Source organism: Heloderma suspectum, chromosome 7, assembly GCF_057233095.1.
Source record: "Heloderma suspectum isolate Gila_16-S chromosome 7, 16-S_ref, whole genome shotgun sequence".
Lineage (NCBI taxonomy): Eukaryota > Metazoa > Chordata > Lepidosauria > Squamata > Helodermatidae > Heloderma > Heloderma suspectum.
In genome coordinates, this window is record NC_139464.1 from 40315960 (window position 1) to 40339990 (window position 24031).

General features: G+C 41.1%; 1 protein-coding gene across 10 annotated transcripts in view; it reads right to left on the reverse strand.

Annotated features, from left to right (window-relative positions):
* Positions 1-24031, reverse strand: part of RBFOX2 (RNA binding fox-1 homolog 2) — a 225951-nt gene that overhangs the window by 96901 nt on the left and 105019 nt on the right. For 3 of the 10 annotated variants that reach the window (XM_084809718.1, XM_084809717.1, XM_084809713.1), the window contains exon 1: positions 9301-9530. The exons of the other annotated variants lie outside the window; for them this stretch is intronic. In XM_084809718.1, coding sequence (XP_084665844.1) covers positions 9301-9327 — 27 coding nt within the window. In that variant the 5' untranslated portion in view covers positions 9328-9530. Of the gene's footprint in view, positions 1-9300; positions 9531-24031 lie in introns of those variants that run through there. 10 annotated transcript variants of the gene reach the window in all.

Sequence of the window (24031 nt, forward strand, 5' to 3'; positions counted from 1 at the left end):
TTTTTATGAACATCCAACAAAATATTCCATAGTTGTGCAACTAAGAAGAATGCTTCTCTGTGCATTTGAACTGGGAAGACTTTGTCTATGGATAGTGAGATCAAGCGGGCACTCTTGGGTCCTATTTACATATAGTGCTATGTTGCTGCAGTATGGATATGAATATCAGATTCATGTTATTGGCCCAGCCAATATTGGCCCAGATGGCTTCAATGTTCATGTGCATATTGCAGCATTGTGAGATTGCTAACAGGGAAGTGGCTACCATGCTACTAATGGTGTGTGTGTGTGTGTCTGTGTGGGAGAGAGAGAACATAAGGCCTCAGTCAGTTTTAGATGACAATGTATGTAGATTAGGCAGCACTCTCATATGGCTCCGTTTTCTATGTGGACATCACCCTTCTCCAAGTCTTTGTACTGATCCAATCATTTTTTTCAACATCTCCTTCAAGTCCCCATCACTGCACCACTGACATGTTTGCTCTCCTCTCCTCATCATCTTGCTTTCTCATTCTCTTTGCTCCTTTCTCCCATTCTCAGCTTTGAGTCTTCAAGTTAGCTAGCATACAAGAATCATGGTTGCATGGAAGTGAAGCCTGACTTTGTGTGCCAGTTCCTTAATCTAAACTAGCAAGGATGAAGCTGCCTAAGATGAGGATGCTGAGACATGATACTTGTTTGTGCTTAATATGAGGACCACTGAACTATAGAACTCCCTGCCACAAGAAAATCACTCTGGTAAACAGTTTAGTCCAAAGAGGGATTAGATATCAATAGAAAATGTTAACAGCAACTGACAAGTGATTATGCCAAACTCTGCCTCCATTTTGCGGCAGGTGGGTCTCAGTAATTTCCAGTTCTCTCAAACGGGTCCTGTGGGTAGAAAGTCTGAGAACTCCTGGTTTTACAAACATAGTGCAAAGGGCACCATTCATGTGGGAGCATTTTGACCCAACTTCTTCCTCTAATTCTGATTAGTAAAATGTTGATGTAAGTTAGTTAACACTTTTCGTTTCACTGTAGGACCATATGGTGTTTGATGTAGGTGATGTGGCAGTTAGAAACAGAAGAAAAAATGGTTTATACAATGGTTGAGCCTACAGCCAAAAGAATAGCTGAGGTGCACCTGATTAAAGAAATCCTAACTGATTAATCTTGTAAACTTCAGTCAATTGATTAATCTATATAAATTTGCAGGTGAGACAAATATCAGTTATAAGAAAAAAGTGCACATTGTTTTTAAATGATACATGCATGGGTCACAAACAGGCATCACAGAGCAATTGCTGGGGAACATGAGCAGGAGGGTGCTATTGCACTCATGCCCTGCTTGTGGGTTTCCCACAAACATCTGGTTGGCCACTGTATGACAAGAATGCTGGACTAGATGGATCCTTGGTCTGATCTAGCATGGCTTTTCGTATGTTCTTATGTACTACAGAATATGTGCTGCCTCTTAAAATGGCACTTATCTGCAGCTATTATACATGCAGATGACTACTATTAAAATTAATTTAAAAGAATCTGCTTACAAGTTAACTGAGGCACATTTTAGTCAATAAAATGTTTTAATTTATTTATTTAGCTGATTAATCAACTAAACACTGCAGCCCTAAAATTAACCCCAAATGATCTTGAAAAACGCTCTCTAAGGATTTGGAGCGGCCCAAAATTCCAATAAAAATAGTGTCAAGCAATGACAACCGTAGCATGGCATGATGAATTAGCTTAAAATCTGTATGTGGTGAAGTCTAGTGAAGAGCCTCCCATGGTCTGTCACCAAAGAATAAAAAACCCTTCACTACCAGCCACTGATAGTCAATTGATCTTGACTTATGTACTTCACTATTATATTCAGAAATCACAGCTTCCTTAACCTTTTTTGTCAGAAACACTGAAAAGGCCTCAAAGCCTACAATAAACTATATTAATAAAGATTATTTAATTTGAAATTTAATTTATATGAAGGAATTGCATTTCACACATGCACTAATTCACTCACAAGTACATGACACATCCCTCCATACACAGCATCACATTCTGGCAGGTATCTCAGGGAAGGGAAACCCGTTTTGGAACAGCCAAAACATTTCTGTGCAGTTCACAGTGTAATCTTATCATTGCAAACTAACCCAAAGCCTTCCTATACTGTTTCTAACATTGTATATTTGGGACTATCTTATAATGGAGCTTTTTACAAGTTGAAGGAGGAATTATTATTCCAAGCTGGACTAGAGCAAGTCAGTGTTCTCCAGTTGACAGAGCAAGCCTCCCCAAGTCAAGAAACAAAATAGTACAACTAAACCAGAACTAAGAATTCAGTTGACAAGAGTTCATGCTCCTTCCAGGCATGACACCAGCGAGATTGAGTGTGTGTGTGTGTGTGTGTGTGTGTGTGGGGCAGAGGTATTATGTACTTTGAAGGCTCCAAGGAACAGAGAAAAGAAAGTATCAATTAAAGCATTATTCATTGCAGAGTTAGATGCCATTTCATTCACACAGCATAGAATGTTTGACCCTTCAACAACTTCTTATAACATGCAACTTGCTCAACTGAATGGGTAGTAACTCTGCACTCCAACTGCAGTTCCTGTGAGAGCTTCATGACTTGTGTGTGTATGTATGGCTTTGCTAGAAAACCACAGTATCCCTTAGGGTAGCAGTGTGAATGGGAGTGAATGGATTCACTGGTAGCAAAAAGATGCAGAATAGATGAGAGGAGGATGGCTCAAGAACAGCTTTGTTGAAGAAAGGGGTTCTGAAAGAATTTAGGGGAGAGAAAGTGTTGTGTCTTGACAAATTGGCAAGGGGGTGCTTTTCCAGGAATAAGTGTAAATCCTGTGATTTTACTTTCAATCCATTCAATAGAGAGATCTGGTACCGACACAGAATTTAGTATCTTGAGAAGCACTGCATTCATTTTAAAAAGCAGGTTTTGAACATATGGATGCAAAAATTATGCCTGAAAATGTCTGTGCATTGTATGGTAAAAACTCAGGAGCTGGGGGAAAGGAAACGGTCTCTATTGAAGACCCATCCTTCAATATCTTAAGTGTCCTTAATTTGCATAAAGTATTAATGTTGAAGAATACAGCTTTTATTTGGTAGGTGACCTTAGCACAACATTTTTTAATTTTATTTTTAAGCTCAGAATATATACAGACAACCCAGTACATAGGAAGCAATGTTAAAAAGAACAGAAGCTGGAGAGGAAAGGGGAAATAAAAGCAAATGAGAACAGTCCAGCTCCCAAATAGCCAGAAATGCCCACAGAGACATCATGACCTCTGATCACTTTTCTCATAAGCAGGCCAGGCTTTCCAATTAGAAGATGCACAGTATTAATTTACTGTAATCTCAGTTATCATGAAGAACTCATGGTTTTATAAGTATAGCCAGAAGATGCATTTCCACAGGGAGCCATCAATGTGTCCTTATCTGTATATGACTCTAGGCCAACTCTCTACAGTCCATTAAGCTAATAAATCATGTTGGGACCTCTTCTTCAAATAATATTGAACCAATACTTTGCATTTTTGCAACACCGTTAATCTAATGATCACAACACTCTTTCCGCTAAGAGATCCAGAAACAGAATCCTGATCTACCAATTCCCAGTCACAGGCTCTATCTTCTAAGCTACCTTATCTCACCAGCTAGAAATGTATTAAATTGGTATGGCTTATTCTTGGGACATGGATTTGAGGAAATGGTACTGCTGTATCAGATTCCCTTTCACACAGCTTCCCTGCTTAGAATCATTAGAAGCAGGTTCTGACTTCTGAGGCTACTGAGCAACAGTGCCTGAAAGAATCTGTCTGGGTCTAATGCAGTTTTAAGTCCTCAATAAAGAGGATTCCAAAGATGGTCACTGGGCTCTGAGTTAAAAGGTTTTAATTTATTCCTATCCTTCAGGAAGAAATCTTAAGTCCACACCCAAGAGGAATACATGCCATGAAGTCACAAGGAAGCCACGGTTAATTTCCTCTTAGAAAGATGACCTGCAGGCTATAGGTTTTCCCAGTGCATCAGAATGCCTTTATGTATACTTTCTCTCTGACCAGTTCATTAATTCATCCTTCCCCAAACTGGTGCCCTCCAGATGTTTTGGACTTCAACACCCATCAGCCCCAGTCACCATGGCCAATGGTTAGGAATGCTGGGACCTGTAGACCAAAACATCTAGAGAGCACTGTGTTGGGAAAGGCTGTATTACTTGAACTTTATTCAATAACTCAATCATGTGCACCAATCCACAGTCCGTTATACCTATATATTTCTAATGGATGGAGTCACCGTCATAAGATGATCATGACCACCTGTTGTGATATAAGAAGAGAAAGGGGTGGCCAATGTGTCCTACTCCATGGAGCACTGTAGAACATGGAAGACATATAAATCCACATGGTTCCAAACAATACATACCACTTGCTATAGCACAATTAAGACAGCAAAAGCCCCATGCCAAGCCAAGGACTATTGGTAAAGACAACTGAAGGTCAAACTTGGACAATGGGATTACCTGACAGGGGCAATCTTTACAAAGACTACAACAGATAATTGTGACTTCTGCAATCAGAAGAAGGGAAGAAAATAAAATTGCGTCAGGGTCCTATTTCAAGTATAGGTGACAACCCATAAAGGGTGACTATAACACAGGGACATGCTTGAGAGTGTTAATGGATATAAGGGGGAGCGCTTTGGAAGAGAAGTCTGTAATATATTGCTTGGGGCGTGGGCAGGCAGAAAATGAGAGTGATCCTGCAACATATTGCTAAGGGAGGAGGAGGAGCTGTCCTAGATGTGCATCTTCCAAGCATAAACAAAGAAGATAATTTCATATAATAGAACGTGTTCTTTATTTTCAGGTAGTAGAAGATAACCATCACCGCTGCAACTGCCAGCACTCTACGTATAGCACAGCACCTGCACTAATCCCATTATAAGGTTAACAAAGATGCATTTATCTGGTCTGGCCGTTACTGTAGAGTGCGCAGGGGAAGATCAGAAAATAGATATGGGCAAGGGAGATGATGGGGGGATGGTAAGCACACACAGCCTCTAATGAGTCAGAACACTGCCAAGCAGAACGCTGCTCAGATTTAAATCAGATCTCCATTTAAGGAACTCCTGTATTCATGCTTTTATAAAAAGCAGACTGAGATTGCCATGTCTGGCTAGAGTTGTTTGTCACAAGCTGGCGTGGAGCCTGGCAAGGAATGGGTTATAATGGAGGGGGAAGAGAAGAAGAAAAAAAATGTTGGAAAATATGAAGCAGCTGCTGGTTCGTTTTTCAAAAAAACCAAACAAAAACCCTAGCAAGTCTCAAATCCATACAGCCAACACCTCTCCAAGTTCTGGGCACAGTGCAGTGAGTCGAGCACATGCCAACATAAACGGTGCTTGCTGGAGCCCCTAAGAGAATGAGGGTGGAGAGCAGAGAGGGGGCATGCTGACAGAACAGAGTCAAATCACCTCGGAGGGATTACAAAATGGAGATGAATAATCCTTCAAGGAGATTCTGAACTTCCACAAAAGGGAATGCCAACCACCCCACCCTCCCACAACGCCACTACCTATACACCATCAAGAAGGGCAGAAGTGCCACTCCCCAGCCGGGGGCACATTCAACACAGAACAGCTCTGAAAGGCTGCAGCTCTCCGACTGCTTTTAATTACAGCAAACATCTCCTCCCCCTACCTAAGAGTAGGAACTGTAAGCAGGCAGCAGCCCAGGTGAAGGCCCAGGTGAAAGGCTCCGTTCCTCCCCACAAGCATGGGGGGAGGGAGAGCAGACAATGGAATGGGTGATTCATTGCAAGGGAACACACTCCAGGATGGGCTACTGCCACATGGGCTTGCTGAAGAGCTTAAAGACGCAGCACACTATTTTCTGCTCTCTTGGAAGCTCAATTCCTCCCTTTCCACACACCCCACCCCCATTCCCAGCTCTGATTGGAAACAGATACTGAATAAAACGCCAGCAAGGCACTGGGCTGTCCAAGAAAGGAAGGGAGGTTGTGGAAGGGTTTTATGTTGTTTTTGGTTCTCCAGAAACTAGTAATTTTAGAGCATAGAAAAAAGGAAACTTCTTTAACATAAATAATTCTCCTGTTTCTCTCTCCCTGCTCTTCCTGGTTATTCTGTCACTGCTTTTCCCTGCATTAGGCCTAAGGGGATCAAATTAGGGCACTTTTATCTTATACAATGGAGGCTTCACTCTTGGTTTTTTTAAAGCATATCAACCACCAAATGTTATTTTAGCGCCCCTTGCACTTCTCTCCATGTATTTTAATAGCACTTCACTGATGAAGTGTACTTACACATTCAAATAAATTCCTCTAACACACTATACATGCAGCAATACAAACTAAATTGTGAGATCGAAATGAGGGTGACAGATTCTATAATACTCTGCTACTCTCTCTCAATATGAACTCACATATATGACCAAATTGTACTGGAGTGAATTGAAAGGCACCAGTGATAGGGTACTCCCCTCCTATTGGCACACATCCGAAGAAGGAGAAGGAGGAGGAATCTATACATTCAATATGTAATTGCAAAGTTTGTTATCACTGGAATTTAACTGGTTTCTAACTGAAGACACTGGTTGCAGATGTGCTCGTTCAAAAGGGTCTATACTAGCCATGGGATACCCGCAATGGATTGTGTATATGCTACTGTTCCCTCACCACAAATAGTACTTCAACATCTTTGGATGCAGAAGCATTCTCCCATCTACCATTGTAATTACTGCTACTGTGGTGCTTGGTCATATAAACATGCTCTGAAAGGAGCCAATCTTGCTGGTGTTATAATGCTGACCAAAAATGGTTGTGTACGTTAGGCCTCAGTGACTTCTGCATTTAAGAGACTCCAAAAGCAGTTGCTTTTCATAAATCCAGCACAAGCCCCATTGACATATGACTTGCAATCACCAGTTCTGATCAGAATTAGGACATTCAAGGCCTGCAGAGCAAGAATGAGTGCATTTTCATGAATTATCCCGTAAAAGAACACCACCCTAAAGAAATAGTAACATTAAGTATGAACCCACACACTGGTTTCCTAACGTGAGATTTCAGGCAGCTGTTTTATTTATTGGGCTTTCCATGTACTTCAAGGTATCAATATAGGATACATACTGAAAATGTATATTGGAAATTGTATACACTTATGTCAGGGTCACAAGTCAAGGTGAACTGAGAGTAGGGTTTTTTTAGTCGTATCAGCTACTGCTTCCTTTTCCCTCCTCTCAGGGGCCAGCAAACAACACACTTTCTTTACCCTATGTAAGAGGGAACCCTCTAACCTTCCTTGATAAGCTTATAGACCTTTCACTTTCTGTGTGCACTGTAAGAATTTCATTGCAGGCCTCAGCATATGCCTATTTTTATTTCAGGATTTCTTGAACATTTCTATATCTTGAGTTCATATCTAGGAAAACAGCCACACAAAGTACACACACACTGTATACCATGGGTGAAAGTGTACAACAATGCTACATACACATTATATAAAGCACATATCAGTTTCATGTATGCCTGGCAAGCTTATAATAAAAGCACATGAGCCATATGAAAAGAAAAACTCTGACTCCAGAAGTGCTGTTACAACCCTTTAGATTTAGATGACCTAGAGAATCCCCTGAAAACCAATTTCTGTCCCAAGATGTAGCCTAGATTTAAAAAAAAAAAAAAGATTATAAATACTGAAAGTAGGCAATAGAGGGAGGGAGATCTCCAACAGGCCCATCAATGGATAGAGACCTTCCTGTCTTTGAGCCACTGAAATCTACGTAACTCTGCTGGCTGAAGAAGTCAAGCTGTTGTCGCTACTGGTAGCAATCTCTTTCTTAGCCAGTTATCAGGAATATAGTGCCCCTTGAAGTGAGACATACATGATCTCATTAAAACTTAATGAGATGTTATTACAAACTAGGTTTTTCTGTGACGTTGTGAAAGTTATATGTCACATACACAGGGTTCCAAAGAATGTATCAAATTCAGATGACAAAATGTTTTAAGATTTTGCCTTGGGAATATCCCCCCAAAGGTATCCATCTCTGCATGGCACTGCAGGACATTATATAACTACTAACGGTAAAGAAGTCTGGCTCTAATGATTGCTTCTTCCTGACCTCCTCTGTTTACCCCCTCCCCTTTCTTAAATGTTTCCCTTTCCCCTACTACCTTGCTATGTCAACTCTGAGGTGTCCATGTTTAAAAGCAAACCCCCCCCCCCACTACTTTAAATGACAAGCAGCATCAGACAGCATCCCTTCCAGAGCAGGAAAATGACTGCTCCTCAACACTGTTCAAATTCCCTGATAAATCTTCACTTGCATTCAGTGCAAACAACTGTTTCCTTGTGAAATGATAAGCAGCTGCCTTCCTGTGTTAATGTACAATTGAAGCAAATTGCACAGTTTGGAGGGCATACAGCATACACAAGGCACCTGAAAAAATGACCGGGAGGGGGGTGTTTACCTTTGTTTGTCCCAGAGAAGACATTAAAATGCATATTCGGCTGAACCTGCAAGGAAATCTGCGTATGCCCCCATCGCACTGCTGCTATGTAGAGGGGGTTTTGAAGAGAACATAGATTCATTGAGTAAAACATAAGGATCCTCAAGGACCATCTCTCCCCCCCCCTACACACACACACACACACACATTTCTGAATCCCACTTCATTAACTAGTTCCCTGAGGAAGCCTAAGCCGCTAAAAGCCAGAATAAATAAAAATTAAACAAACGCCAAACATAACAACACTGATGCAGGAAAGAAATGGAATGCCAGCATAGAAGCGATTCAATATGAAAAGGAACTCAGGACCCAATCCTCTAGTAGCCTGGCACAAACTGCACCAAGACCCCAGAGAGAAGGACGCCCCCATGCCATTGCAATTTGGAGGCAAGCCCTCCGTACCTCTGCAGTCCCTCTCCCCCTCCCCCCTCCACACCAAGACAAAGAGGTAGACAAATCCCCACAGGGTCTTTCCTGAGCTGCAGCTGCACAGCACAGCACAGGAAACAGGAATTTGCTATGAAGCAGAGTGAAAAGGGATGGCTGCGCACATACTCTCCGGGCACAGCAATCTTCCTGCATCTTACAGGGGGAAAATTAAAAGCCACACCATCATTATCATTGTTAGTAGTATGCCCGGGGGGGGGGGGGGTTCGTAGCAAGTACAAGCAATGCAAGACGCTCCCGATTCCCCCTCTTCCGAGTTGTGCTACGAGCAGGAATGGAAGGGGCTATGGAGAACGGCGACGGCGACAGCGAACAGCCTTACCTGAGTGACCATTTTCTTTTTCTCCATAAACCAAAACGGGAGGGTGTGGAGGGGGGAGGAAGAAAAACCCTTCCACCAGGTGGGGCTGTAGCAGAACCTCCTCGCCTATTTGCCTATTGCCTTTCACCCCGTCTTCGAATGGCGACCAAATGGGAGCGGGGGTTCCCCTTGATCCTAGCTTTCCTCCCTTTCTTCTCTCGTGTTTCTTCCTTTCTTTGCTCTTCCTCTCTGGCTGTCTCTCCCCCGCCCGCCCTCTCTGCAGCTCCCTCCCATATCTCAGCCAGATGGCTGATGGAAGTCCCACCCCCGAATGCCTAAGGTAATTAATCAGAGCCAGGGCCCGCCTCTGCCGCCGCCTCCCTCGCCCGGACGGCTGCAGAGCCAGTTCGGAGTCAAACAGAGGGGCCTCTGGGATACGGCTGGCATCCTCTTCGCGGGCTGTGTGCGCACACGGGTATAGGTTTACTCGTACGCGGTGTGGCGGGCGAGTGTACGCCAGAGCCTCGGTGGAATTGCGAGGCGCAGGCAGCACATCTCTTTGTAACAAACGGGCTCGAAGCCCTTTAGGTTCCCGGCACGCTTGCACATGGCAGCTTGAACTCTTTCTACACAAAAGGAATACCTGCAATATCACCTCCGCTATATTTTTAGGTCCAGCTTGTCGTCTTTCTCACACCTTGGTCATTGACAATGTCATTTTAGCTAACCTGTGAATCCACTAGGCCGGTTTGCCTTGCTGAGGTTTTTTTCTCTCTGAGGGCTGAGCCTCCAGTCCAGGATATTAACAAATGGAATAAACTGGAATAAAGGGAACCAATACTAGCAAGATGTAAAACTTGAAACAAATGCTCCAGAGGACTTGGTTCTGTTGGGTGTGGTTTTGGTTCATCTAACTTAGTTTGATGCTGAGATGAATCTGGTTACAGGCTTCCCAAAAGGAATGGACCCCTGTGTCCAGATGGTTTATTTGCTGTGGGCCAGCTAGATACCTGACCACGGATTCTGCTTTCTATCATTTTTCTAGTTGCCCCCTTATTTAAAAATAATAATAGTCTGGGTCAGAATAGCCCAATTTGTACACTCATGCTTTTCTACATTTATTTGACCCCAGGAAAAATATAGAAAACAGACAAACAGCAAAAAGGCCGGTCATGTATTAGATCCAGTATTAAAATACTTATCCAAGTAACTTGGATAAATACTTACATCCCCAGAGACAATTCTGATTCTTTTGTATGTTTAAAGAAGCTCATAATGGTGGACCACCACAGCTCAATTTGGGCCAAATTAATGCAAACTTTTACTGTATATAACTGCCTTCCCCAACCTAGTGTTCTTGAGATGTTTTGGACTACAATTCCCATCAGCATGATCAATGACAAGGAATGCTGAGAGCAGTAGTCCACAACATCTATCAGGAATGCTAGGAGGAGGAGTCCAGTTCCTACAAGTGTGGAATAATGACATGCAGAGTACCCATATATTACAGTATCAGCAGAACAAAGTTGGGGAAAGCATTACAGATGTCTGAAATCAGCTCTGACCTATGGTAAATGCAACCTATCAAAATGCAGGACATACCCAGGCCTCTCCCTTTCCTGGATCAAACACTGCCTAGCCTTTCAAGGTATTATACTTCACACACCTGCACCATCACATACCTGCTTATAACATACCAACCTCCTTTAAATAAAAAGGAAAGTCGGGCGAAGTTAAACAAGATGAATGGAAAGTAACTAGGCAGCCTTCACATGCAAGAACATTCTCTTCCAAATTGAGTTCACTTACCCTTTGCATGTGGTGGTCATGTGAACTCTTAACGTTATTTTTTGTGGAGATGTAGCTTCACGAGTAACCCACTCATTCTTACATTCACATTAAAGTACTCACTGTTTTAGTTGTGTCTCCCCGCCTCCTTTTTTCCCTAAATATATATTTTTTGAACTTCTGCAATCCTTGGGGTTTCTCCAAGCTTGCTGATATCTCCTCCTCTTGTGCATGGATAGTGCCATTTTGGCCACATAAGGCTCTACACTCACCTCTGAACTTTGGAAATTGAGGGAACAATAGTCTCAAGTCCAAATTGTGCATATAAGAACATAACTATATCTTTAAAAACGTACCATCTTGGTTGTGGTTTACCAGAATGGCGAAATCCACAAGTATTTTATTGTAATAACTAGACATTAAAGTAGTATACTTTCTCAGGCTGCAATCCTATACATAATTATCTGGGTGCAAGTCAGACAGTAAAAAAGGCTTACTCCTGAGTAAACATGTACAAGATGGCACCATCTGTAACTAGGACCCCTGCTGCGGATTTGGCACCTTCTATGGTAAGATGGAGGGCTGATTCACACATGCATGAGCTTCACTCCATATCTTACCACCCACTCACTGTCTTATCAACTGATGATTCACAGCTAAGTATGTGAATTGCCTTCAGCGTACAGCATCGTTCTGAGGAGATCTCTGACTACAGTGTTTCCTCTGCAATGGCTGTTGCACACATTCAAGGTATCACTTGATGGTACAGTGATCAAATGACAAGCATGCATGTGTAAACTTCTTCTGCACCCCAGTCCCACCATGTCAACATTTAATATAGTAAACAAATCAGCTTGGGGTAGGAGTCACATGCCAAAGAAGAATAGTGGTTATGCATTAAACCATTACACTTTGTTACCTATTGTCCCAGTTAATTTGAAATTGTGTATTGATCATTAAGTTGTGAAGTCAAGCCACTATGGCTAACTCTGCTGCGTGTGTGTGTGTGTGTTTTCTGAAGACAGGTTCTTTATTTAGGCAGAACATTTTCTATCCCACCTTTCCACCCCAAATATGCCCAAGGTGATTATCAATATAAATCAAGAAAACCATCAAAACAGCATATTAAAAAATATAAAACAAAAACTGGACAGTATTAAATGCAAATAGGGTGGCAGATAAAAGACCAAATCAAAATAACCAGGTAAATAAAATGCTTTCCACAATAAATTTAGACTATAAGATTCTCAGGCCAAGGACCTATGTTTTGAGTTTATGTAATCCTGTAAAGTACCATGTATGCTAATGGTGCTATATAAATTAAAATCATTAATAGCTGTGCTCGCTGAGATTTCATTATCCTTTTTGCCTAACAAGCCAGCTTACTCAGACTCAATACCAGTGTGAGAATAATATTAAAAGGTAATTCCATGAACTTTAATCCAGTCTGGAAATTATGAAGTCATAGCAAAAACTACTATCATAGAGCTTGCACTGGATGCCAAATAGGCAAGACAATACTTTAGAAAAAAGAATCATAGGGCCAAATCTACAAAGGTGATGAGATCCATATACTGCACAATGGGCAATGAAATTATAATTGTTTCAATGAATACTTTTTTCTTGTGGAAAACCCTACTCATCACAACTCTGCCTTCATCTCTTAAAAGATTAATAGCATATTACCTGAATAGCATACCCTTCATCTGAACAGGCAGCCTGACATGTGTGCTTATTCTGTCAAAGTACATAAATGTATACTAGCTTTTAGCAGTATGCCAGATAATTCATAAGTATAAAACAAAAAACGTGGAAGCAAATTTTACACTCTAGCTCAAAAACACACACTCACAAAATGAATGGGAGGGACACACACCAACAACTTGCAACCAAAAGGGAGGACACTAGACCTTGTTGCATGCTTTCTGCTCCCCCTTTAAAAAAAACAGCAGCACTCTGTCTGGACCACGGCAACTCAGCTTTCCCACACAATCTTGTGATGGTGACATTTTCAAAATCACTCCCTTTTCCTAACAGTTTTTAATAAAAAAATTCCAAGATATGACAAAAAATATGGAGACGAAGCCTGCCCATTTAATCCCCCTAGTCCTTACCACACATCAGCCATTCACTGCTTAGGATAGATCAACTCCTTAGACCAACATCTGGTCCCCAGATGATGTTGGACTACAATACCCATTAGCGCTGGCCATTGGTCACACTAGCTGGGGATAATGGGAGTTATAATCTAACATCTCCTGGGGCCCAAGGTTGGAAAACACTCCTTAGACAGAAACAGAACATCACAAAAACAATGAGACAAAGGGTAGGAAATGGAAGGTGCAGCTAGGAGCAGGCAGCCTCTTGCATATGCCGAGTTATAATTTATCAGGCGAGACCTCAGGCAAATCAGATTTTAAAAGCAGGGCCCATGTTGTCTGCTAGAAATCACTCAATTTTCTTCTGATTCTTATGAAACAACAAGTTAGCATTTATATGGACTTTCAAATCTTCAAAGTGCTTCACACATGTTATCTTGCCATAATCCTTACAACAGTCCTGTAAGGTAGGTTTGTATTCTATCTCCAGGTTTGAGGGGATCCTCAGCATGGAGCTTTCTAGTGTCCCCATATGTCAGCCTCCTTTTATTTCCACTCAACGTCAGGACAGGTAAGCAGGCTTACCAAGGTGGTGGCAATAGCAGCACTCTCGGATGTGTGATGGAAAGCCACCACTGTAAATTACCGCAATGCCTCAAGCGACAGAGCTTCACTCAGAGGCACTGTGAGTAATTACAATGATGGCCACCTAGCACTCATCAGAGAGGTGCTGGAAAAGGAGCCCAGGGCAGCAGGGTTGGCTGCAGGGTCAGCAGCAGCAGGTGAGCTCTTGGCAGCTGTCTGATGCTGGGCCAGTTATATCTCAGTATTGCAGATAGGAAGCTGAAGTGGCTTGCCTAATGCTACATATTTTTATGGCAGAGGTGAGGAATGAACCTGGGCTCTGTCTCTTAGCCATTATTGTACACTAACTGAATTTATTTATTCCTTTTTATTTTATTTATTATTACATTTATGTCCCACCTTTTTTCTTCAAAGGAACCCAAGGCGGCTTACATGATCCTCCTCCTCTACATTTTATCCTCACAACATCCCTGTGAGGGAAGTTAGGTTGACAGTCAGTGACTGGCCCAAGGTCACCCAGTGAGCTTCATGGTCAAGTGGGGACTACGACCCTGGTCTCCCGAGTGCCAGCCCAACACTCTAACCATTACATCACACTGGCTGCAATAAACATAAAAAAATTAGAATAAATTTGTTCTATATTTCCAGTACAGAGACTGATCCAGATAACAGATCTTTAATTCCCTCAAATATCTCTTTCCTTGTTTCTTTGTTTAATGGATTTTTAGTCCACCTTTCAGGATAAATTATCATCCCAAGGTGGTTTACAATCGTCTTATCTGGGAAGGCAGTCCTGACCACCATCTAATAAGATCACACAAAACAACAACATTAATATATTAAAACAGTAACACAAATAAATAAATTAGATAAAAGAATCAGATAAAAAAACTATTACTTTGATAGAACAACAGAATATGGAGTTAATATATCTGGTCTTCAAGCAAGGCTCTTTTCCATTTAATTGTGATTAACAATGCTTTACAAAAGTTACAATCTGTCATGTTCACCATCTCCACCCCCATGTTACAACACAGCCCACTCACAAAGGGAAAAGGGAGAGGAGGAAGACACAGTACTCATACTTAACTTACTGACTCTTCTTCATAAAAGTCAAGTGTGTGTGTGTGTGTGTGTGCACGCGCATGTGTATCCTACTACAGGTACTCTTTTTGCTAATGGCAAGGCCTAGATGATCTTTGACCCATTAGTGTTGGAGAGCAATTTTCTCCATTAAACTAACTTGCTAGTTACAACAGCCCTGGGAACCCCCCATTTGGATTACTGCAATGAGTTGTGCATGGGGTTGCCTTTGGAAACAGTATGAAAATTTTGGCCACTCCAAAACATGGCTGCAGGATTATTAATGGGAACTGTGGTATTTGAACATATTATGTCAGTGCATCATCTTCACTGGCTCCCAGCCCACTTCCAGGCCCAACTGAATGTGCTGGTTTTGACCTTTAAAGCCCATAACAGTTCGGGTCCAGGTTACCTGAAGGATCACCTCCTCACACACACATCCCCTTAGACCTTGCAATCATATTTGGAGGCCCTTCCCCAGGTGCACCCACCAAGTAAGGTGTGATTGGTAGCTAGCTAATGGGGAAAGGGCCTCTTCAGTGGTGACCCACCCCATTATGGAATGTCCTCCCCTTGCCTGCTGCTTTCTTTATAAACTTTTCAGCATCAAGTGAATACCTTTTTATTTCCCATGCTTTCTAGATCTGTTCACTTTTAACACATTGAATTTTAGATCTGCTATGTACTTATAGCAATACTGCACATATTATTATACTGTTTTACTTGCTGTTGCTGAAATGTTTATGTTGGTTTTTATTGTTTTATTGATGGTTGATTGTTATTGTATTTTAATGTTTTACTGTTGTAAGCCATCCAGAACATTGTTATTGGGTAATTCACAAATATTGCAAATAAATAAATGCCCTTATCCCCACCTATCTAAAACATTGTATTATTTAATCTTGCAGCTATACAAGTTATTAGACAGTAAAATCACACTGACTAGTCATTTCAGTTCTGAATTTGTTTTTTGTTCTTGTTTTCTACTGAAGAGTGAGTTTCCAGTCAAGCCAGCATTGTCTATTCTGACTGGCAACTAGCTCTCCAAGGTCTCGAGCAGTTTTTCCATCTCTGCTAACCAAGATCCTTTTAACTCAACAGTCAGAGACTGAATCTGCCCCCACTGTTCTTGTTGGGTCTCCAGATTATCTGTGACAGTAAGGTGCGAGATGTTTGTTTCCATATCAATGTGGGGGTCTGTGGAATTGTAGTCTGTTCCCGATCTGTGGAATAATACTGATCTTAAACATGTTGATTTTACTCATGTGCTTAGAATAAAAGCAGCCCATTTATTCAAGTCATTTGAGATAGATATTTTGTGCACAGCTCTCTGATGACATTTTTTTTAATGTTTTGATTTCCGATAAAAGGGCAAATCACTGAGATTATTCCCCTGAAGTCTGAGGTACAAGATCCTTACAATCAAACTTACTCACATTGAACTTACTCACATTAACAGTAGAACTGAGAGCTCTCCAAAAGGTGTCTATAAGCTCCATCAACATGAGGACAGTCGTTTCAAGTTCAGACAGTAAAAATCTAATCATAATCAACATATAACAAAAATCCTGTCCCCTGATGCCAATCCTCTTTAAATCTGACAGCTGGCAAATTGCACAAGCTACTGGTTCTACAATCCAAAAGGGGGAGAGGCAAAAAGAGTGCCCAACATCAAACAGGGGGAGAGGCAAGCGGGAATGCCCTCGTCCTACTGCTCGCATAAAGTAAAATTCATCCAATCCAAAACTACTCTTGAACATAGTTTTTATAGACCATTTTAATCCAATCTAGAATTTTACTGTGAAAAAGTCCATTATATCCAATGAAAGACAACATCTAAAGCTTTTGAACTAGTCCCATATGATCTCCTAAAACACCCGGAGATATTTGGGCTTTGAGAAAGTCTAGCAAGATGTGTGGTCAAGTTATTGAAAAACCTCATGCAACACTGCATTTTCCAAGATTAGGTGGGTGGCTACTGGAGAGAGGGCCTTTTCAGTGGTGGCATCCAACCTTTGAAACTCCCTCCCTAGACACATTCACATATCATCTTCTTTGTTATCTTTTAAGCACCAAGTGACATTTGTCCTGTTCTTCTTTGCCTTTATTGGCTTTTAATAATGTATGAGATTTTATTAATTGCCTTTTATTGCTTCTCAGTGTTTTAATTGGATTTTTAATTGGTTGGTTGTATTGCTTTATCTGCATTTATCGTTTTTTATTGTCTTTATTTTTATTTCTTTGGTTTTATCTTCTTATTATAAGCTGCCCTGAGACCATGGTTGATAAAGGTGAGATGGAAGTCTTATTAATAAAAAATAAAAAGGAGATTGTTACAGGGTAAACCTTGGCCTTGTAGCGAAGCCCAGAGATCTAACGCATCTCTGTTTCTGAAGTACCCTTGATGTCAGTAAATTTCAATGGATCCAGTTAATGCCCATAACAAAGTTTATGTAAAACTTCCTTTTCACATGAAGGAGTGATTACTTGGCACTATCACATCATGTGTACCGTTATACCTCAGAGCTCTGCATAGCCAGCAGAACAAGTACTCCACATCTAGCTTGGGCAGGTATGATAATATCCACTGTTGCAAATTAAGTTAATAACTGATTATTGAAGCCTTTGACATATGAAGCCTACCTGACTGCTATGTATAATGCATGGCAAGATCCTTTGTAACCTAGCAGCCAGAATGACTGAGAATATTTTTATAGCCCTGTTAAAGCTGGCACACTCAGGTGATCCTTATGTCTGAAAATCCTCCTCTAACTTTCCCCCAGCCTCCTTACGGAATGCACAAAGACCCATCAAGTATCCATTCAAGTTCAAGGCTTCCCATCCTGCATTTCTTAAAGTGTCTGGAAGTTTTCCTCTTGATCAACAGAGGTGGCTAGGTCATGGATCATTAGGGAGGGTAAATGTAACTGAAGAAGTACTCAATGGAGGTTTTAATAAGAGTAAGTACAGCACACCTTAAACTGGATGTATTGGGTATCTAGAATAATATCTGGAATGCTCCAACAGAATGCTACCTCTGTTTTTAAAAACTGCTTTTGGTAGTATTCTTGAAGCCCATTTTCTTACTAGATGCACACAGGTTTTGGTAGAAGAGCTGAAAAACAAATTTTACCCTTTACGATAGGATAAGACCTAAATCTTATTACTTATTATTTACGAGTTGCATTTTGCCCTGAATAGGGCTCCAATTTTATTTTCTACATTTTTGTACAGGCTCAAACAGAGATGGAACATATCTGCAGTCTGGAATAAGACTGAAGCATAAAGAAATATTTATCAGAATTAATGTTAACAACCAAGAGGCAGTTCATGTAGTAGTCCTGAAGTACAAAGTAGTCTAACAACATCCTACATACTCATTTACCATCTGAACAAAGGCACAGTTTTCTAGGTCACATTTTGGGATGACTTTAGTACTCAGCACATAGACTAATCAATAGAATCTCAGGGAAGGTCTACCAGAAATTTTCCATTAACTTCTCTGTGAATATTTCCTATCCCAAGCTGTAGTCCTAGAGCGCATCAAGCACCCTGCAGTTCCAAATAGCAGTACTCCATGACTTCTAGAACCAAGCATGCTACTAAACAGAAACCATGAAGCCTGACTTCTACGAGTGGATGCAATCACAACTGAAATACTACGAGGAATATAAATTCTTCTGGATTTAGGTAGTGGTATATTTTGAGTAACAGGAAAGGCGTATCCAACAATTGATATGGGGACATGTCCAAATTATAATTTTTAATGCAAGAATGCAGTATCAAAACTCCAAAAATGCTTCAGGATATCTGATCACCCAATTCTCCAAGAGGTGGTTAAGATGAATCAAAATTTCACTTCTCCAAACTTCAGTGATGAATCATTCCAGCCAGCCTTAATATCAGTGAAGGAAATAACTGAAACATGGGAAACAAAACACACTGAATGGCTAATACACAGAAAGCTTTAAGAGAGAAATTGAGGATGTCAGTGAAGTGGTTAAACACATGTCACCTTAAAGCAGAAACATAGTTTTATCACTGCTATTCAATACTGTGTAGTTGCTACCAATAACTATCAAAATGTATAAGAAAGACACCAAATAAAAATATCTGGAGGAAATGCAAAGATGATTCAGAAACAAAATGGCATAATGTAATAGCTGGTTTCCAGCCTTTTCAAATATCTTCCCAGACACTATCAAGTTGCAAAAGTCATTCACTACCAATATGATATGAAGTACCAACTGATCACTTTAGAACCTCTCCATTGCTACAAATATAGCACTAACCAAGTTCTTCAAAACGATGACACCTTGTATTGGGGTACACTTATTATTACAGAAAATGATACAGTACAATGGGCTAAGGATAATTCTGATGAATAAGGAATTACAGCACAACCCTATGCACATCTATATTTATTTCCAGGTAAGTGTGCATAGGACTGCAGCCTTAAAAACTGGTACTATAATAAAATAAACCTGTCAAACGCCATATAAAAGAATGAAAAAAAAAAAACCACCACAATTTTGCCTTGGAAATAAATCATATCTGGAAACTTGAGGCAGTTCATGTAGTAGTCCTCCTAATATTGGCTAATAAAGTCGTTGTTCCAAATACCTTGAAGCAACATGTACCATTCCTATTAAATACAATACAAAAAGCTGTCATATTTCAGATTTGCTAAAAATGCTAAGAATTATGGCTACTTTTTACAAAAAGAGGCTTAGAATACCAGTTCCTGACTATGTAAGCACTGGAGCTGCCAAGAAAAAGTGAATTCTTGAATGACTAACTGAATAAATAAATGTTATGAAGCACTCCCCCTCTTTCCCTCCTTATGACTACTTGTTCTTAAAAACGTCTGAAGGACTTGCTAGGGCCACTACATTCCTTTCATTATGTTTGTATCAGGGCATTAACCCTGGACTTTTGTAGTAGAAGTATAGAGAGGACCAGAAGTGATGCATCAGCTTGCTTAATGAGTTCTAGATAGGAATACCATTTTTCTAGTTGCTAAAGCTAGACAGGAGGTAACTTCAAGTCACATGCTCTTAGTGACGCAGCACCCATCAACCAATAATAAAATCTCGAATAATACTGTACAGTGGATTTTAATCTTAACAATGCTATCTTTCACTCCTTGAAAATACAAAAAAATCCTTGGAATCTATATCAGGAACAATGTCCTCAAATCTAAATTCCTCCCTTAAGACCCTGACCCTCAGGCTTTCAACTTGGATCCCAACTACAGCAAAAGGTAAGCACAGTACTTTAGAAAAGCGTAGCTGGATTTGTACCACACCAAAATAGCTGAGTTTGGAAAAATATCACCCTTCTCTCAAAGCAGCACAGGGAGCTAATAACGTACAGTGGGGAACATGAGCAACATGAAGAGGCAAGAAGTTGTGATATTTTTTTCTACTTACCTGGACAACTGGGTATTGATAATCCATACAATATACACCATACATAGCCAAAGGGTTCTCCAGCTATACACCAGGCAAAGATCTGGAAACTCCGAGTCTGCGTCTCCCCCTCTTGCAGGCTTGTGCACAGGTCCCTGGCAGTGCTGAGCAATACTTGGCTCAGGCCTCTGGATCTATACGCAGGTTGATACTAGCTCAGCTGAAAATATACATAAACTGCCTGACTGGCTTCAGATCAGCCCTCTTGTCTTCCCCAGTAGATCCAGCAGTTAAACCAATGTACACATGGAATAACACAATCCTAAACAGAATTAGGATTCCTAAACTGAAAGAGAACTCTCCTGCAATTCCCAGAAGCAAACAGAGTAACAGACAGAAAGAAGGGAATGCAGTAATGGGCAAAGAGGGAGGAAGTAAGCAAGCAAGCACATAGAAGCCAAAAGGATATATATGTTCTGGGCACTGGGTGCGTCAGAGGGAATACATTCAATCTAGGAAAGCAAAAAGCATATGGGACTTTTTCACCCTCCACCCCCAGACCTTTTTTACTGTCCCAGGCAGAGACAGGTGTTGGGATTAGCACAGCAAATCCTTTTGACGATGCAGAAGGAAAAGAGAGAAGCTACATTGATATCTGCAATGATGGTTTTGTTTTTTGTTTTTTACATAACCAAATATATGATCATATCATTTAACACCTCTCTCTCTCTGCATTTAACCCAGACAGAGACAGCTGCTTGAATCAGAACTGAAGTGGGAACGGGAGAGAGAAGGGAAAAAAGCAATCTGAATCCACTAAGAGGCCTTGAGCTATGCAGGATGCATGCTCTCAGCTGTTCCAGTCAAACTTAGGAGGATTAATTCTGACAGTCAGCAAAGAGGATGGGAGAGGGTGTGGAAGGGGGTTAGGGTTGGAAAAGCCAGCTGCTCTTCCCATTTTAGAAAACTTTCTTGTACAATTCCAAATGCACACATTCCTTCAAGAGGATATTGAAGCTCTAACAGACATGGACAGATGCTAAGTAAATCTGACAAAGACCAGCAGGTTCAGAAGTTGCTTTAGGAGTCATGGATGCCATGTGTGTTATTTGTAACCTGAGACCAGATCAGTAATCCTTAGAAGGCTGAAAGCAGCCTAAAGGGAGGAATGAGATGTAGATAGTATACCTTCAGCAGCAGCAACATACATTAAAAAAATTATTGCGCTCTTTAAAAAAAGCCCAGGCTGTCCTGACTGACATTCAAATACCTGGCTTGACATATTGGGCAGCATCCAATACTTGCCCCCACACTAGCTGGATCTACTGCTAATGCAATGGGCACCATGCAGTTCCCAAAACAACTGGAAAATGTTCACTTCTGAAAAGGCACAGATCAGCAGGATTTGTAGAAGGGAGCTCTGCTGACCAGTTCCATTGCAGAAACAAATGTTTCATTTCCAGGGTTACTTTTAAAACTGCTAATACTCTGTTGCACAAGCAATGGGTGCTGCGAGCACAATGAACCAGTGGAGGCAAAACAGCAATATTGGACTCTGCCCATTTTGTGCACTGTGGGGCTTAGGCAGTCTGAGTACCCAGTCTCCCAAAATGTATGGGCCTATTGACATCTTTGAAGCCAAATGGGGGAGTCAAGTAGAATTGAAAACAACGTTTCAGTGTGCATTATAGATCCGTGCCATTCCCCATGGCTGCCAGAATAAGAATAACTGATGCAAAAAGCAAATATATACAGGCATTTTTTACTCAAAAACAAATCTTAACATGGGCTTATCCACAGCCCTGGGTATGTTACCTGAAACTCACTACCTGTTGACAATACTACAGTTAAGGAGACCTCTTCTCTTGGCTTCTCATATTCACATCTGTACCATGAGCATACCATTTTAAAATACAATTTTATTCATCGGCCAGGGCACCAAGGGCCACTGGAAGGCTGCCTCCTCTGTCTCCCAGGAAGAACATCATGAAAAGTAAGAGACCAACCTGGCCCAATACATACAACAGCTGGCAGCAGGGAGCTCGCTTCACTCCTCCCTGCCAGATAGAACATACAGCTCCAACTGACAGGTTCCTGGGACTGTAGTCTTTCGCTTCATCCACTGACCAGAGAACCAAAGGCCACTGGCAGGCTTCACCCCATGTCTCCCAGGACGATCATCATGGCAAGGGAGAGACCAATCTAGCACCATACATCAGCCAGAGAAAGAACAGCTGCAGGGAGCTAGTTTTGCTCTTCCCTCCCAGATAAAGACAGAAACTACAAATTAGTACCTGAGTTTTGCCTTCCCCCCCCTCCCAATCCCTTTTCTGTTATGTCTTTTAGACTGTAAGCCTGAGGGAAGGGACTGTCTTAATTTTAATCTCTGTAAGCTGCCCTGGGAGACTTTTTTGGCTGAAGAGCACAGTAAAAAAATGCTGTAAATAAATTTTGCACAGTTAAAATGGTTTTACTTTCATTTACTTCAGAATGGTTTCCCTCATCAGAACATTGATAGAAATTACAGTATCCTAACATATGCTGATTTGCTGAAATATAAAGCAACCATGCCATGCTATTCAGCATAAAGTTCATTTCATGAAGCTTCAGTATTAAGGATAAAATTCAACGTAAGTCTTACTTACAGCAGACCCACTGAAATGACTGGGACTTGAATCATGGCTAACTTAAGTCCTGTTCATTCCAAAGGGTCTACTCTAAGTAGGACTTACATTGGATTTTACCCTGTCTAAGTGGAGGAAACCTTGCATAAAGATTGTATTTTTCATTCCGCACCATGGTGCATAAACCCCAATTCATGTAGTAACACATCAAGTTATCATACAAGTAATATTTATGGCTTAGTCTGGACTTATTTACATGTTCAAGTTTTCCTAAATAACCTTTATTGCAGCCTTAACATTTACGAAAACAGAAAGGAATGTTTCGGTGTCTGATGCCTAAATTGATGTAGTGACCATTTTTTCTCCACTGCAAAATCTTTAAAATATTATGAATAGAATGATAGGGTTCACATGTCATGATAAGCCAGGGCTCCTCTAGAACTCTGGCTAATCATTTATGAGCATATACCATGTATACCACCATTTGCTCCTTGGAGGAAAAGCCAAGAGGTAAAAGGAGTTAAGGGGCATGCTAAAAAGAACAGGAAAACTGCAAAGAAGCTGAATTAATTCATTGCACCTGTCTTCATTGGAGAAGATATAGGGTAGATAACTATGTCTGAATCTAGAAAACTGAGTCAAATAAAAGTGACAAGAGATAAACATTCTAGGACCTGGGAGAACAAAAATGCCTTAGCCTAGCGCCAAAAGGACATTAAAGTGGGCATCAGGGGAGCCTCTCTCAGGGGAGCATTCTGCAAATGTAAGGTCAACCCCCAACATCCCTCTTCCTCATAGCCACCCTCCAGACTTCAGATTTAGGAGGACCTCAAAGAAGGGCTTCCTCTGATGATTTTAGGGCAGGGGTAGAGAAGTTCCGAATGGAGCACCAAATCCAACTGCTTCAGGTCCCAGTCTGGCCCTCCAAGGTTCTCCAGATAGCTATGTCCTCTTCCCCTGGCCCCATCTTATTTTCTCCACCCACCAAACATTTAGTGGTTTCCCAGCTTTGGTGCAGTTTTTCTCCATTCTAAAATGTTGAAATGCCTCTCCTAATGGCTACTAGTCATTATTTTATTCTTTGTACATTTATGAGTCACCTTTGGGCCCAAATAGGACTCCCAAGTGAATGAAATTGATATATGGAATCTCCAGGTTCAAC